The sequence below is a fragment of the Ziziphus jujuba genome, chromosome 5, assembly GCF_031755915.1.
Source record: "Ziziphus jujuba cultivar Dongzao chromosome 5, ASM3175591v1".
Lineage (NCBI taxonomy): Eukaryota > Viridiplantae > Streptophyta > Magnoliopsida > Rosales > Rhamnaceae > Ziziphus > Ziziphus jujuba.
Window position 1 is genome coordinate 8775304 of NC_083383.1, and position 15812 is coordinate 8791115.

Sequence of the window (15812 nt, forward strand, 5' to 3'; positions counted from 1 at the left end):
CTGCACTGAGACCCCCCAACACATTAATTAATCAATAATGTTTTGTCAAATTACCTTCCTACCCCTCACCTCACTAACCCTTATCTAGTGTACTTTTTTAATTTTTTATTACGAATGCATTATTACCACACACAAAAAAAAAAAAAAAAAAAAAAAAAAAAACGTTTTCTCTTGCTGTTAAATTTGGAGCAAATTATTTGTTTTTTTGTTTTTTTGAAAATTATTTTCTCTTTAATAAGTTTTCTTTCCTAAAATAGATAGAAAAATTGGAAGGATATAAGATCGGTAAATCTTTAAAAACCGTATATGGTGTATTCATTAGCTTCCATTGCAATTTATAAATATTTATATTTATAATTTATCAAAAATATATATACATATATATATCCAATAGATATATATATATATATATTTATATTTATAGTTTTAAAAATATTACTGAGTTTCCAGCCTAAACAATTATGGTATTTGAACAATCGTCTTGGACTATATTTTTCCATGAAGACTCGCTTCTATGGAAATTTTTTTTCTTTTCTTTTTACAAGGAAAAAAACTTCTTATAGTATTTTTGTTTTAATTTTTGGTGAATTATAGTATTTATGTTATATATATTGAAAATATTCATATATTCATATTCTGCAATCAAATTTCATGTTCATCTTTTATTCACTATTGATCAGATAATTTCATGGATTAGTTTTCTTTTTTTTTTTTTCTTTTTTTGTTTTTTTCCTAAAATCAATTGAAAGAACAAAAAAATATCATTCAATCTAGAAGAATGTTACGCTTGGGTAACACTTAAATGCTCATCAATAAAAGGAAAAAGGAAAGGGAATTAAAATAAAATAAAAATTGGCATAGGCTTCGAGGAATATAAAAGTTATATGGGCATTTATGACATTATGGCCAAAGTGGATAAAAAGAAGGCTGACCCCAAACCTCTAATTTCATAAGATGACATCAGCGATGGCTAGCTGGCTGAGCAACCTTGCCGGCGGCCGACGATATCAAGGTTCCTAGACGAGCTCCACGTGTATCTTTTTCTCAGGGTGATTCGGATAAGGCTCCCATCTCCCAAAATATCAATTTTCTGTTTTCTTCCTCAAAATATCTTTTTCTGAAGTATGAAAAAATTGCTTTTATTCATGTATTGAAAAAAAGGTTCAACGTTTATATATTAATATCAAAAAACAAAAACGTTTTAGACATTTATTGCTCATCACAATAAAAACATAAAAATAAAAATACATTTACTTGTCTATGAGGAATTTAATAGAAGGCAATAAATATCTTTTTTTTTTTTTTTTTTTTTTTTTTTTTTTGGTTTTTGCTATGCATCCTTGCCCTCCGATAGATTCCAACCAGTGCTGTAAGCGTAGGTGGTGGTCTTTGGATAATGTAAGAAGTACGAATCAAATAAATTTACCGTATAAGTGTTATATGTTAAAAAATCATATTTGTCTTTTCAAAAATTCATTTGATTGAAATAAATTTATTAAATTAATATCCATTTTTAAAGATATTTGGTGGATATGATCTCCAACATTACTTAAATCCTTATAATACCTTCTAAAAGAAAACATTCTTGAAAGCATTCTTCGCAAGTGCACATATATATAAATATATAGATTGCATATTTCTCTAACATTTTTTTTTCTAAGGAGTATATTTCTCTAACTGATTTGATGTTCTTCTAGATGAAATATAATTTTGAATAGGTGTGCCAAATAAGTATTTAAAATAAAAATAAATAAATAAATAAAAACGAAAACACGAAATGCATGTAAGAGAGAACTTGCAAGGAATACCCACCCATCTACCGAAAAAAACATAATCTAAACCAAACACTATATTAATATGCAATAATTAACAGGGCAATTAGCAATTGTACGAGCAGTTGCCATTATTTTAATGCATCGCGTATGCCAGGCTAAATTTACTGGACAATCAGCTCATTTGCTATTGACTTGTCATATGAAATGCTATGTAGGATAATTAATAAGATAAAATATTAAATCTACAATCTATCCCTTATGTATTTGTTTTTATTAAAATTTTATAATTACTCCTAGTTTATATTTCTCTATAGGTTACTCTGTCTTGAGAAATTATAATTTACTATCCCTTTATATCTCAATTTAGTTTTATATATAGTGACAACAGTGTAAAAATTCACCAAGAAAACAAAAACAATGTAAATGTTTTAACAAAATTATCCGAACTCAGTTTTTTTTTTTTTTTTTTTTTGGGGGGGGGGGGGTGTTTATAATAATTTCATAAACTGAAAAAAGAGTCACCCAAATCTGGTCCAACCTTGGACTAAAGCTAAAATACATTTGTGCTCAGTTAAACAATGTATTTTGTATTTACAATTGGAAGATTATGAATTCAAAATTTTGAAGTAGAAAAATAAGAAAATATTATAAATGATTAAAAAAAAAACATTTTGCTTTGCAAAACTTTAGGTCAAGAATAAATTTGATATATTTAATTAAAAATTATCCTTACTGGCTAAAAATTTAGCAAAATTTAGCTTTATTTAGTAAAAATATTGATAATTTTTTGTAATAACAAATTGATTTGTTTCATTGAATAAGAATTAAAAATGTTAATTAGAAAAACATAATGGATTGACTAATTTATGGAGCTTAAGTGAAATACAAGAGCGATAAATATTTTAATTTCTACAAACATAGATGAATATTTACAAAATGCATGTAAAATAAACTGGACTATTTTAGTATCTACCCCAAGATTTTTTTGGGTCCATTTTATTAGAAAAAAATATTTCTTTTGGGTTCTAAATTTATCGCCTGCTTGTGCCAGTGTAGGATTAAACAAGGTAACAAAAGTGTGTGTGCCTCTTTTTTTTTTTTTTTTTTTTTTTTGGGTGGGTGGAAGGGAAAATGGTAATAGAAACAAGGGTGGCGTTATAGCCACGACCCTTTTCTGCTTTACCTTGCTCATTTTAATATGTTTGTGTATTTCCATTTTTACCCTTTATTTTCCAGTTAAAAAAGTCAAAGCCATTTCCTTCCTAAGAACACCATGTTCGTCCCTCAACATAACACATCGATTTCATTTCTTAAAGCACCATGTTCCACCCTCATCCCAACTCATGCCCACTGCCCATTACTTTAATAGGCGAGCTTGGTGGTGGCTATCGAAAAGAATGGAAGGCAATTGAAATTTCATTATGAAACGAAATTAATAAAGGAAGTGTTCAATTAGTACTTGGAGATATGTATTCACCACCAACTGTTGTACTCAATTTTGAAGATGCCATCTATCATTACAAAAATTGAACTTGAAGAGTGAAATCCTGAAACTACTTTGCTCATTTGGTAGATATTGAACGACATCATGGACAGGCACAGCTAATATTAACTAGGAGCCAACTGGTATGAGTTGCCAAGTTTGGATTGAGGTAGATGATGAACATTCATTTGCAAAAATAATATTTTCAATTGAAAAAACAGAAAAGTTAAGCTAAAGGGTACAAAGGAAAATGCGCAAATATTAACTAAAATGACCGTGGCGTGGGAGAAAGTGGCCGTAGCAGTAACGCTAACCCATAAATAAAGACCTCTAATATTAATGTATATACGCAAATGAATTTACGAATTTTACCATCCCTTTAATTAATCATGGTGGTACTTAGAGGCTACATGCTTATATATGATCCAAACCCTTTTCAATATTATACACCACCCAAGTTGTTTTAATCAAAACAATAAATATGCTTGGTATATGTTTCTTCCATACATTTTAATATTAATATTAATATTTTGATTATTATCTTTTTATGTTTAAATTTTTTATTTCCTTTACACTTTTCATTTGAAAATGAAATTTAAAAAATATGACACCCCGTACTTGATTTGAATCATGCGATTTGATTTATGGAGAAATGCCCGGAATCGGCAATAAAGAAGATTAGCGTATATGACCAGACCACTCAAGAAAAGTAAATCAATTAAATTTTTGCATGCCGTGGAAGAATAAGAAAACATATAATAATATTAAAAGAAGATAAAAATGGACACAACTAATTCAAATCCGTAGGCTCCACTTTTAAAATCCACGCCATCATTTTCTAATTCATTTTCATTTCTCATGGGCTTTCTTTAGAAATATGAATATTGATATTAATTCAAATTTTCACTCTAATAATAGGGATTAAGTTCAGGGTCTACAATTCTGGTTTTTTTTTTGGCTCTAAAAGCTCGACTTTTAAAAAGTGGACTTTTATAAATTTTAACAAGTAAAAAATACAAAAGAAGATACTTCAAAGACCACATTATCACTCTATGCGTTTCTACATTTTGTAGGTGTGGAATGGCAATTGGAAGCTAAGTAGTAGAGGAATAATAATGTATGAAAAAAAATAACAATAATAAGAGGAAAAGGGGACCCAATGCCTTCCATAAGGAGGTTATTGAAGTTACAATTTGGAGGAATTGAAGGGGTTGTGCCATCAAAGCTGACTCATTTTCTGGCGTTTTATGGCCAATAGAGACCCTCAAACTGTTCATATACACATATATATTATCACCCTACTTTTACTCGTTGTCCTCCCCAACTATATTTATTCATTTCCTCTAAACCAATTCACTGATATTCTTAACATAGGCACCATTTGATATTTTAGCTAATTAGGAGGGACCACTGAATATCCTAATTTTTGTCCGTTCAAAACATCGGCTGAATTGACTACTCACGACTTGTACATGATAGGAGGGGCTAATGGCATGTAATTGGATTCGCCGAAAAAGGAGGAAAAAAAAGAAGAAAAAACGGGGTCTGTAATTGGATTTACATAGCAGTGGGGTTTAATTAGACTCCTTTCGGCTTTCTTATTTGATCACTATTTTTATATTTATACTTATTTTTTATTCATTGAACTCCCTAATTTAAATTGGAAAAAACTAATACATGTATTTTATTTTCCTTATTCTATAGTTACATTATCCACCGTCCCTAATATCTAAACAAAATCAGAAAATGAAGGTGTTTCATATAATATCTTCTACACGGTTATGTATGGGTTCTAGGTCCGTTGGGTTGGGACAAGCTTTCGCGGAACTTTTCCAAGTGAAACATAATATATATATATATATATACACAGTGTATTTATAATGCGGAAAGACCGCATTCTATCTATCCGGACCAAAAATGTGATTTTACTCTTGACCATTCGATTAAAACCAACGGTGCAGATCAAAATCATAAATTTCCTCTCAAAAATTCATTCCCACGTGCTGAGAACATCGTTTAAAGCCTTCCCTTTCGTTCCTCTTCTGCTACCACCATTCCACCTTTCTTTATTTCCTCTTCTCCTCTGTCTCCTCTATCTCTTTTTTTTTTTTTTTTCTTTTTTCTTAAATAAAATCTTGGCCACGTCCTAGACCTTCCGAAATCCACTGCCAAAGATTCTGAAACCCACGGTCCAGGATCCCAAAACCGGGCCATAACCCTGGCACAATCCTAAATCCAATCCACTGCCAGATTTTATTTTTAAAAAAAGACAAAGAAGACAGAGGAGAAGAAACAATGAAGAAAAGTGGAATGGTGGAAGCAGAGGAAAAGAGAAAGGGAAGGGAAGGAAAGGATGTGGGAGGGAAAATTTTCAAGTATTCCTGGAGTGTGGAGTATTCAGAACTCAGCATTCTTTAAATGACTATGTATTATCTTTTTACAAGTAATAAAAGCCTTGTTATTCCATTTTTGTGTTGTATAGCAAAATCAATGTTGCTAAGCAGACGGAGAACCAAATCCAAATATTATCTTGTAGATAATTTTTTTTCCTCTTAAATAAAAAATTACAAATCTAAAACCACCCAACATCTTATGGAAGTTGGTTTCTTCTTGCAAGGGCGAATTAACTATGATTTTATATTTTTTTTAAAAAAAAAAACTTAAATCTCATGATCAGTAAAGATCCAAGACCAAATATTTATTTATTTATTTTTTTGGGTAAAATACATGACCAAATATTCGATTACTTTTCCATTGACGAACGAGTTATTTGGTCCATTTTGCCATTATTGAAGGATTGAAGAACTGAGTGAGATCCAGTTGTTGATTTTTATTTTATTTTTATTTATAAATTAGTATTCTGAAATTTGGTAACTGGAAAATGACAAAGTGAGATGAGGGACTACAAAGTGATTTGATAATAATATGAGGATCCTAGTTTCTGTGTGGAGTGATTTGAGGCTGATAGCAGGAAAGGCCTAGGCGGTGGGTTTTGGAAGGTCTGGGATGTCGCCCAAATTTTATTTAAGGAAAAAAAAAAAAAAAGAGATAGAGGAGATAGAGGAGAAGAGGAAATAAAGAAAGGTGGAATGGCGGTAGCAGAAGAGGAAGGGAAGGGAAGGCTATAGAAGATGTTCTCGGCACGTGGGAATGAATCTTTTGGAGAAAATTTGTAATTTTGATCTGCACTGGTGATTTTAATCGAATGGTCAAGAGTAAAATAATGTTTTTAGTCCGGATGGATAAAATGTGATCTTTCCGCATTATAGATGCATTGTATATATATATATATATATGAGCACTAGAAAAATGAAAAAAAAAAAATTGCCGAAGTTATACAAAATTTCCCAAGACGTAGTAGGAATTAAGGAACAAATATTATTTTGAAATTTTTAGAAAACAAAATAGATTGGTAAAAAAAGAAAAAAAGAAAAAAAGAAGAAAAAAAAAGAAGAAGAGAAAAATGAATCGATATCATGGGCCTTGAGGCCCATTGGAGACACCATGACTGACGAAGTCAAACTTATCCAGACCAGAGTGCAAAAGGCGAAATCGCCATCGAATATGCATAACAGAGTCAGTCAGTAACAAGTTCATAGCTTCAGGATCATTTATGTTGTATGTTGGTGAAGGTATTTTTCCTTAATTCTTTTTTTAATATATTATATATATATTTATGTATATTTATATTAATATATGTTGGTGGTGTGAATTAGGGATTTTTGCCTAAAGAACAATGGACTTTATTAATAGTACACTTTGCTGGGAAATCTCCAAGAAATTTTGAATCAATTTTGAAGCAATAGAGCTCAGCAGTTGGTCAGAGTTGGTATATACATGTTTAAATAAATGTAACTTATTCAGGCTGCCAAGCTTTTAGAGAATTAAAATTTTATATTAATAAAATAATAGTAAAAAAAAAAAGAATATAGAAAATAACATATGGTTAAGCAAGGATAAATTAGCATGCATGAATTATTTGAAATAATTAAGAAGGTTTATAATACATATAATAATTATAATGTTACATGACCTTTTTAATGGATCAAACTTGGTCCATCCTGATTACTCCATTTTGCCAGGTGACCAAATTTGCTCCATTAAGCTAGCTAGAGGAATACATTTTTAAATAATAATGGGCTTTAAAAAGAATTAAGCAGTACAAAGTTGCCCAGCACAATTTATATGCTCTAATATATATATGATTATGTATGATACAGGACTAACTAGGAAGTCATTAAGTTTCTCCTCCAAAGTTAGACGGTGGCCAAACACTGCCTCCGCCACCCTCACCTGTCATGTATGACATGCATGATAATGGCACCAGACACAGTCCTTGGCTTCTCAGATCTCTCTTTGCTTCTTCATTTCCATTCCCTTTTGGACCCTGAAATTGTTTGTAACAGTTTGGTGCGCTCAGTTTTGATTTAAATTGAGACTATTAAATTTAACTCTTCAAGTTTTTATTAAAGCATTTAACTCATCCTTTTCCTCAAAAAAAAAAAAAAAAAAAAAAAAGCCAATAGTAATTTTTCATAGAAAGAAAGTGAAATATCAATTATTTCTTACCCCTTGCATTGTTTTATAGGACTTGTTGCGTGCCGCCGACTTCATGTATGGGACGCTCAGAGTCTGCACAAACCAAGCAAAACCAAAAATTAGTATTATTATTTTTTTAAGTATTAAAACTTGATAATAAAACATTAATTTGTGTATGATTAACTCAGTTTTAGTATTTTATATATAAAAAAAAAAATTCTCACTTTACTATTTGACTATAGATCCAAATTAATTTTCTCTGGCTCGGACTCATTTAGCACATGTTTCCAAATGATTCAAAAGTTAGGCAAACTAACATAAACCCGTTTCTCTTTTGGCTCCAATGTTGATTTGTTTATTTAAATAATATGTTTTAGAGAAAGTTAATATAAACATACACATATATAATCTTACGCTGTGAATAAGATATAAAGGTTTTGTTTATAATTTTTAAAAAATGAAAATTCTTTTTTCATATAGCTAAATGTACATATTAAATCAACTTTTTAATACCTTAAACATATGAAATAAGTAGAAATTTAATATTATATTAAAGCTTTAAAATTTTAAAACGAAATAAATATATATATATATATATATACACATATACATATGCATTCTATAACAATAAGAAGCAAATTTTGGTTAATTGATTTTGTGGGAAATCAGACGGTAATTAAAAGCTTAAAAATTTTGATCAGCAAAAATTGAAAATGGAAGTACCTCGACCTGGTTTTGAAGGAATTTGATGTATCCTATAGCTTCCATTAACACGGACGCTGTGTCTGTCTGAAATATTCTCCATCGTCCATGCAAAAACACACAATTTGTATTATTTGACATATAATGACAATAATTAACATGTAAAACTTCCGTACGTAAACAGAAAATTATTGTCCCTGCTGTTTCTACTTTCTGCAAATTTCCCACAATCATTCTTTCTCGTAAAACTGGTACATTTTTTTTATAGGAAGAAGAAATTGACAATGACAAGTGATTGCAAAATTCGATTTTGAAGTTTCCCAAACATTGGCTGGTCAACTTATATACCGATCAAACGGTCCAAACTATAATTATTCTTTAAGCATAGCTTTTAATTTTTAGTCAAATATTGCCTTCCAAGCCACGTGTCCAGGTTTAAGGATGTAATATATTATTTGGCATTTAAAAACACAATAGACGCGACCTTACGCCCTAGCTCAAGCCTCAAAGTCTGGGCTCTTTTATTCTTTCTTTTGCATTTTTATTTTCTATTTTTTTAGTTTTGCAGTTGTAACCAAAAAAAGAAAGAGAATATATTTTATATATATATATATATAAATATATTTATACCTTTCCAAAAGGAGCCACTAATTGCTGAAGCGCTGCGATTCTATCTCCTAATTTCTCTTTTCTAACCTGTTCATCCCAAAATATTCAAATAAATTAAATCAAACAATTAACACAGTGTAATTATATACATATATATATATATATATGATTTAATTTTGAAGTAATTTAATTAGCACCTTAAAAGGTGGGCATGGAGTTCTTGACTCCAATCTTGACTTCTTTTGTGAAGCTTGAGTCCCCTTTGTCTCCATCGAACTACCCGCGGGTCGCTTCGCTTCTATTACTTCATTGTTGAACGACGAGACCTTCAAATTGCCAAAATAGAGTTGAAAACATCAATTAGCTGAAATATAAAAACATTTTTTGAAAAATTGTTTTAATTTAATCCTATACACATGCATGTAAAAGATGATGAAGATATATAAAAACACTCACAACTTTACGGTGGGCAGAGCATGATAGCCTATGATGCGGTTGCGGCATCTGATCAAGACCAAAAGAAGAATTAACGCCTCCAAGATTATGATGATCAAGACTACTCCCACTAAGTGTTGAAGAGGCTAAATGATCCAATGCTCTCAAGCTCATATTCAAGGAGCTGCAGCTCGATGATAATGCAGTACTAGTTGTGGGCGACGACGAAGAAGAAGACGACGATTGGTTCAAGTTTGAAATGTTTATACTGGGATAAATCTGACTGAATTGCCCTCTTCCATAATGGACTCCCACAGCACCATTCATATTATTATTATTAGATAAAAAATCCCCAGTTGAAATCTGATGGCCATTGATTTGACAACTAGAAGTTAAAGTCTTGAGCAAAAGTTTCTCACTCAGTTCACTCAAATCTTTGTGCTCGTTTTTTATCATCTGTGGAAGAAAATAGTATTCATCCATATTCGAAGGGCCATTTAGCAATTCTGTGAATTTTGGGAAAGGTTGCTCTTCTTTGATTTTCGTTTGTTGAAGATCATGAGCTGATTGACTTGAGAAGCTCTGGGCTCCAGCATTATCAGTCCAGTGAAAACCCATGTCTGGGACCATGGAATTATTTAGAGGAGAGACTAGAATGTTACTTTTCTGTCTTCCATTGTAATTTGGATTCGAGTGTCCGATGCTGATGAACAAGAAAGTGAAATTCAAATAAGAAAAATTATTATGTATATTTTCTAAAAATTATTATGTATATTTTCTAAGTATTTGTTAATTATTATTATTATAATGACAAAAATGATTAACGTTTTATTATAAAAGGTAGCAAACAGAAATGGAAGAAATTTCGCTGAAACTCTATATTTATGTAAAAACCTAAAAAAAAAAAAAAAAAAATCTGATGATTGACAAGAAGCGAAACATCTGATGAACATCAAATCAATATATATATATGTACACATAAAAAAAAAGCAAAAATAAAAAAAAGAGATTCCAAAATTTAAAGCTCATTTATTACTGTACTATGAATTGTCAAGATTCATTATTGAATTTGAGAGAGAGAGAGAGAGAGAGAGAGAGAGAGAGAGAGAGAAAGAGGAGAGAGAAGAGAATCACAACTTACAAAGCAGTGTTGTTGGTGGTGGTAGTACTTGAGGAGGTCCAAAAATGGTTGTTGTTTCCAAATCCATAGCAAGATGGGGCAGCTGAGCCTAAAGAAGAAGTGGAGGAAGCACGCTGGTCTTGAAGCTGGTGTTGGTGGTGGTGATGGAGATTTGCCGACTCCATGATGGGGAATTATTATTGTTTAGTGACCAAAAAAAAAAAAAAAAAAGCTTGAAAATCCCAAGATAGGACTAAATTACAATTTTAACTAGATAGGGCTTTTCTTTCTTTGCTCCAGGAATCTCGCTCACTCTATTCAAAGAAAAACACAGATTCATCAGGTGACTCCCACATAGCTTGTGTTTTTGCTTTTCAGCCACTTTTTCTGAGTTTTTTTTTTTTTTTTTTGGCTCTTTACTCTTTCAAGTTTACATCTTATTAAAGTAGAGCCTTGAAAAGAAAGAAAGAAAGAAAGAAAGAGAGAGAGAGAGAAAGAGAGCGTATGAGTTATTCAGCTCCATACCCTTCTCTGACTTTAATTCTTTTCTCTTTCTCTATCTGATCTTTATCTTTCTCTTTGTCTTTGGGTATATGCTAGCTTTTTTGCACTCTCTGCAATTACAGGGAGATGATTATACTTCCTCCGAGCCATGATTAAAATCCATGCCTTCGATCCCAAGGCTGTCAACTACGGTCTCAGAAGAGAAATGATAGCTACCACGCTTGCCCTCTCTCTCTCTCTCAACCCCACATGGTCCTAACCCTCTTATAATATATGTATATATATATATATTGCATATGGTCGGTACCTACATGACTAAGCCAAACTTATCTCTTCTCTGCAGTGACCAACTCTCCAATTCTGTCTAATTATATTAAAAAAAATTTATTTTTGTCATATATTATATCTATATGTAAAATTTTGCTCATAGGATCAACTTCTGATTATATATAATTTAGAAGATAATAATTATATATAATCATCTGTCGACTCGAACCATATTAGATGCTAATGTTAATTAAAGCAATGATTATTTATATATATATATACATCTTATAAAATTATATTATATTTGAAATATATTTCCAGTATAATACGTTAAGTATTAAAAATGTTACATTGACTACAAAAGAAAAGAAAAAAAAAAAACTAATTGGATAAGTTATAACTCTTAATGCTTGCTATAGGTAGATTTCACATTTTATATATATTATATAATGGTATTTAGGTGGGAGTATCTTAAACCTTAAAAAGTTAAAGGATAAATAAACTCAGTTATTTAAGATTTTTAGATTATATATTTGATATGACATATAATTTAATATTTCTAGATGATCAAATTTATTTATCTAATTTGAAAAAATTGCGGATTACATGTATTTGAAATAGCAACTTTAATGCTAACAGTTTTAGATGATAAGCTCACTTGTTTTTTATTTAAGAAGTTGAAAATATTTTTATCTAAATTAGACTATATATATAGCGTTGGACTGTTATTAGGTTGTCTGATGGTTTAATATCAAGTTTTTTTATTATTAATCTTTGGATGACATTGAAAATTATGATTTAAAATTCAAGTATTAACTAAGTATAAAATTAATAATATACTAAAATCCTATTTACATAAAGTGAATTCTTTAAAGATCTAGATTACCATAATAAATTTTTCAAGCTCATATTTAAAGAGATCTAATGACTAAAGAAAATCTAATGGCCAGGTCAATATAATAGGACTGGCTGTATGTGTATATATAAATATAGTTAGGCTCCTGTTAGGTTAATCCAATGGTCTTAATATCAAATTTTTCTTTATTAACCTTTAAAATACTTCAAAATCAGAATTTAAAGATAAATTAATGATAACTTAATGTTACAAAAATTATTTTTAGAAAAAGTAAATTCTATAAGGATCTAATGAATTATAAATGTATTTTTAAATCTAATTTCTTAAAATGATTTTTGATGGTTAATAAAGAAAATATATAATAATAATAATAATAATCCTTGGTTGTATATATACAACCTCTATAATGGAAATTTTCTATCTATAAATTTATGTTAAACAGGTAAACTTAAATTCCAACAAATTCGAAACATATAATTTATGTCTTAAAAAATAAAATAAGGAAGTGTCTGACTGTTCAGATGATAATCAAGACAACATCTAAATCTATTATTGCTTCATAGGATAAGATCACGTCCTGACCCCTCTCTTCTAGATTTAATGATAAATAATTCTTTTTCTTGTAACAATTAACATTATTGCAATTTGTTTCATTAGAGGCAAGAATCGACAGAGATTATAGCCACTGCCTATAAAGGTGTTTACTAGTTTTTGAATTCCCAATATTTGATAGATTATAAAGTAGGAGCTGATTAACATAGATATTAGGCTTTGCTTGAAGTACAAATCTATCAACAAATTGTAATAAATTAAAATAAGCAAAAATGATGGAATTTATAAATCCATTTGTTAAAACTATTTATACCGTGGTGCCTTTAACATAGTGTGAGAAAAAGAAAAATGTTAAGTATACAAATCTTATATAATTCTCAGCCTATCCCTAAAAGCTATGTTATTCACATATATATATATATATATATATATATATATATATATTTAGTATGAATTACAATAATTTATATTTTAAAATGGAACATCTGTGTTTTAAATCTACAATATCATATACTGAATATGGTATGAGAGGTTTATTATTAGACTAGTGTCACGAGCCTAACTTTTCCAATACTTCCGTGCGGAACTTAGCACCTTCCTTGTTAAGTAAGCCTTGCTCACAAGCTATTACGATGCGGAAGCTAAGAGTAAGAGAGTAGGAAGTAGGAGAGTTTGAGAGAATGTGGAGAATACTTGTATTACTAGAATTTTTGAATGTGTTACAAATGAGAGTCCAACCTTTTATATATAGAGCTTGGCACGTATCACAAAAATACAAGGTTCTAGATATGTACACATGTCACCTATCTAGTTAGGGTTCTAGATTATTCTAGGGTTATGTACTAGATATTTATATGGAGTATTATAGAAAGATTTCAATCTATATTAGTCTAGGTTTTTCTTGAATTTTCATGGAGAGTGTAGAGTCTTCCGGTTAAACCTCAAGGATTTTACTCCTTTTGCACGGGAAGTGACACTAGTCTTTCTTAATCTGTAGTTCTAATTTAAGATTCAATATTTATTCAATAAATTGACACTAAGGGTCGATAAAAACAGAAATGGATCAGCCGAACCAAATTGATTTTGTTTGATTTTTTACTTATAATCAGTTTAGTTTGGTTTAATTTAAAAATAACCCGAATCGAACCTATATATTATTTACACTTTTTATCATTTTATTATAATTAATTATATTTTAAATATATTTTTATGTTTTTAAATTATTTAATTAGATAAATTAATAATATTCAATTCAAATAATTAAGAAATGATAATAATTTTTTTAAAATATGTAAAACAAATTAAAAATTAATAAAGTATTCACCTAACCAAATCAAATCCAATTGAACCGATCGATTTGATTTGGTTTTGTTTCATGGTTCGACTCTATTTGATTTGTCAAAAAAATGTAAAGAATTGATCAAATCAAACTGATGTCCACCCCTAAATGACACCTCCCACACATTCAAACATGATAAAAATGTTGAATATCCAAACAACACCTCCCACACATTTAAACATGATAAAAATGTTGAACATGTAAATAATTTTGGATCCCCTACTTAAAACCTAGAGCTTTTAGAATAAAGTAATTAATGCTTTAAGATGAATATAATCACAATCATTAATAAAAATACGTGTGATTAGAGAAGAGGAGGAAAGGTGGATGACTGGCTTCCGCTTTTGTCTTTAGAAGGTGATTTGAGGGAAATATATTTGGTAAGAAGCAGGCGTCTATTACAAGCAGTCCTTGCAAGACACAAACTTTAGTCAAGCTTTATACAATTAAATCCGAGAAAATTCTCACCACCCAACTAATTTACTTTCTCACTCATGTCACAATAGAAACAAGCCCTACTCTCTCTCTCTCTCTCTCTCTCTCTCTCTTTCTCTATATGTAAATATTGGTCTTGGTGTTATTCGATCTGGAACATTATCAAACCTAGTTTTCTTATCTCATTCCAAGGAGTCATTTATATCATGATCTCCATATTCTTTGTTAGTATTTAGTACTAGGAAATACAATGTCTAAGTCTGCACGGGACCTATGAATTTGGTGCAAATAGGTTTATAGCTTCTCTATGGTAGAAGTACTACTCATTGAGTGAAATTTGGAATTCTCCGAGTATTCTGATGGAAATTCTAGGTTAGCTCAAAATTAAAGAAACAAATCACCCAGCAATCAATTAGATGGAGATAAAGTTTCGCATATGCGACAATTTAATATGGTAAAACTCATAATTATTAGTTAAGGTGAAACTAGTGCTAGTTTGCTTAATTTTTATTTTTCTTGAAAATAAAAATTTGGACTTTCTTTTTAGGTCTCAAAATATTTTGTGTAATAAATACATGAGATAAAATTAAATTTTAAACAAATATTAGGTGTTTGTTTATTTTTAGTCTTTTTTCTAAAAATATTGTACATTATGTGATTTTGAACTTTAAAATATTTTCAATAGCAAATACAGCATACGTATAAAATTTTGCTATATTATGGGACATTCAATTCCATATCAATTCCATATAATCTTGAATACTATTTACATTCTGTTAGTTACATATAATTAAGAAAATACATCTCACAAAATATTATATAAAATCAAACACTGTGTATATATATTATAATAAAATTGTATATATATAATTTTGCTAGAGTTATATAACCTACGTTATAGATTATCTCATAATAGATATTTCATAATTTATATGTAAGTAGGTAATATATTCCATCAATCATATATATGTCTGGCCTACTTGCACTATAACAGTACTATATATATTATATATAGACAATGGTAAGCAATCTTAATGCCGATTTTTACTAGATTAACAATTGCCATACGTAGATTCAACGACACTACAGTTTTCTCTAAACTTTGGTCAATGTAGATCGTCTTACTTTTAGCTTTTTCTCTTTTTTTTTTTTTTTTAAAGCAGCTTTTCCTAATAACTGCAAAAGAAGAACCGCAC

At 29.7% G+C, this 15812-nt stretch overlaps 1 protein-coding gene across 2 annotated transcripts; it reads right to left on the minus strand.

Moving 5' to 3' along the window:
• Nucleotides 1–7212: 7212 nt before the first annotated feature.
• On the minus strand, nucleotides 7213–11430 carry LOC107403686 (transcription factor bHLH110). Of its 2 annotated transcripts, none has more exons than XM_025068341.3 (7): nucleotides 10685–11430; nucleotides 9565–10246; nucleotides 9306–9434; nucleotides 9130–9195; nucleotides 8527–8586; nucleotides 7828–7890; nucleotides 7213–7645 (listed from the first exon to the last, which is right to left on the minus strand). In XM_025068341.3, the coding sequence occupies exons 1-7, from the start codon at nucleotides 10846–10848 to the stop codon at nucleotides 7496–7498; spliced, it is 1314 nt and encodes a 437-aa protein (XP_024924109.3). In that variant the 5' UTR covers nucleotides 10849–11430; the 3' UTR covers nucleotides 7213–7495. The 2 variants fall into 2 exon arrangements, with proteins under 2 accessions (XP_024924109.3, XP_015866079.4); XM_016010593.4 differs by having other exon boundaries at nucleotides 8521–8586; nucleotides 10685–11429.
• Nucleotides 11431–15812: the final 4382 nt, after the last annotated feature.

What these genes read in the sequence shown, in the direction of transcription:
- LOC107403686 (XM_016010593.4), bottom strand. Translation starts at nt 10,848, where the DNA reads ATGGAGTCGGCAAATCTCCATCACCACCACCAACACCAGCTTCAAGAC. An exon ending in ACCACCAACAACACTGCTTT is followed by an intron (nt 10,247 to 10,684) that starts GTAAGTTGTGAT and finishes CTTGTTCATCAG; the next exon opens with CATCGGACACTCGAATCCAA. An exon ending in TCCTTCAAAACCAGGTCGAG is followed by an intron (nt 7,891 to 8,520) that starts GTACTTCCATTT and finishes TGGTTTGTGCAG; the next exon opens with ACTCTGAGCGTCCCATACAT.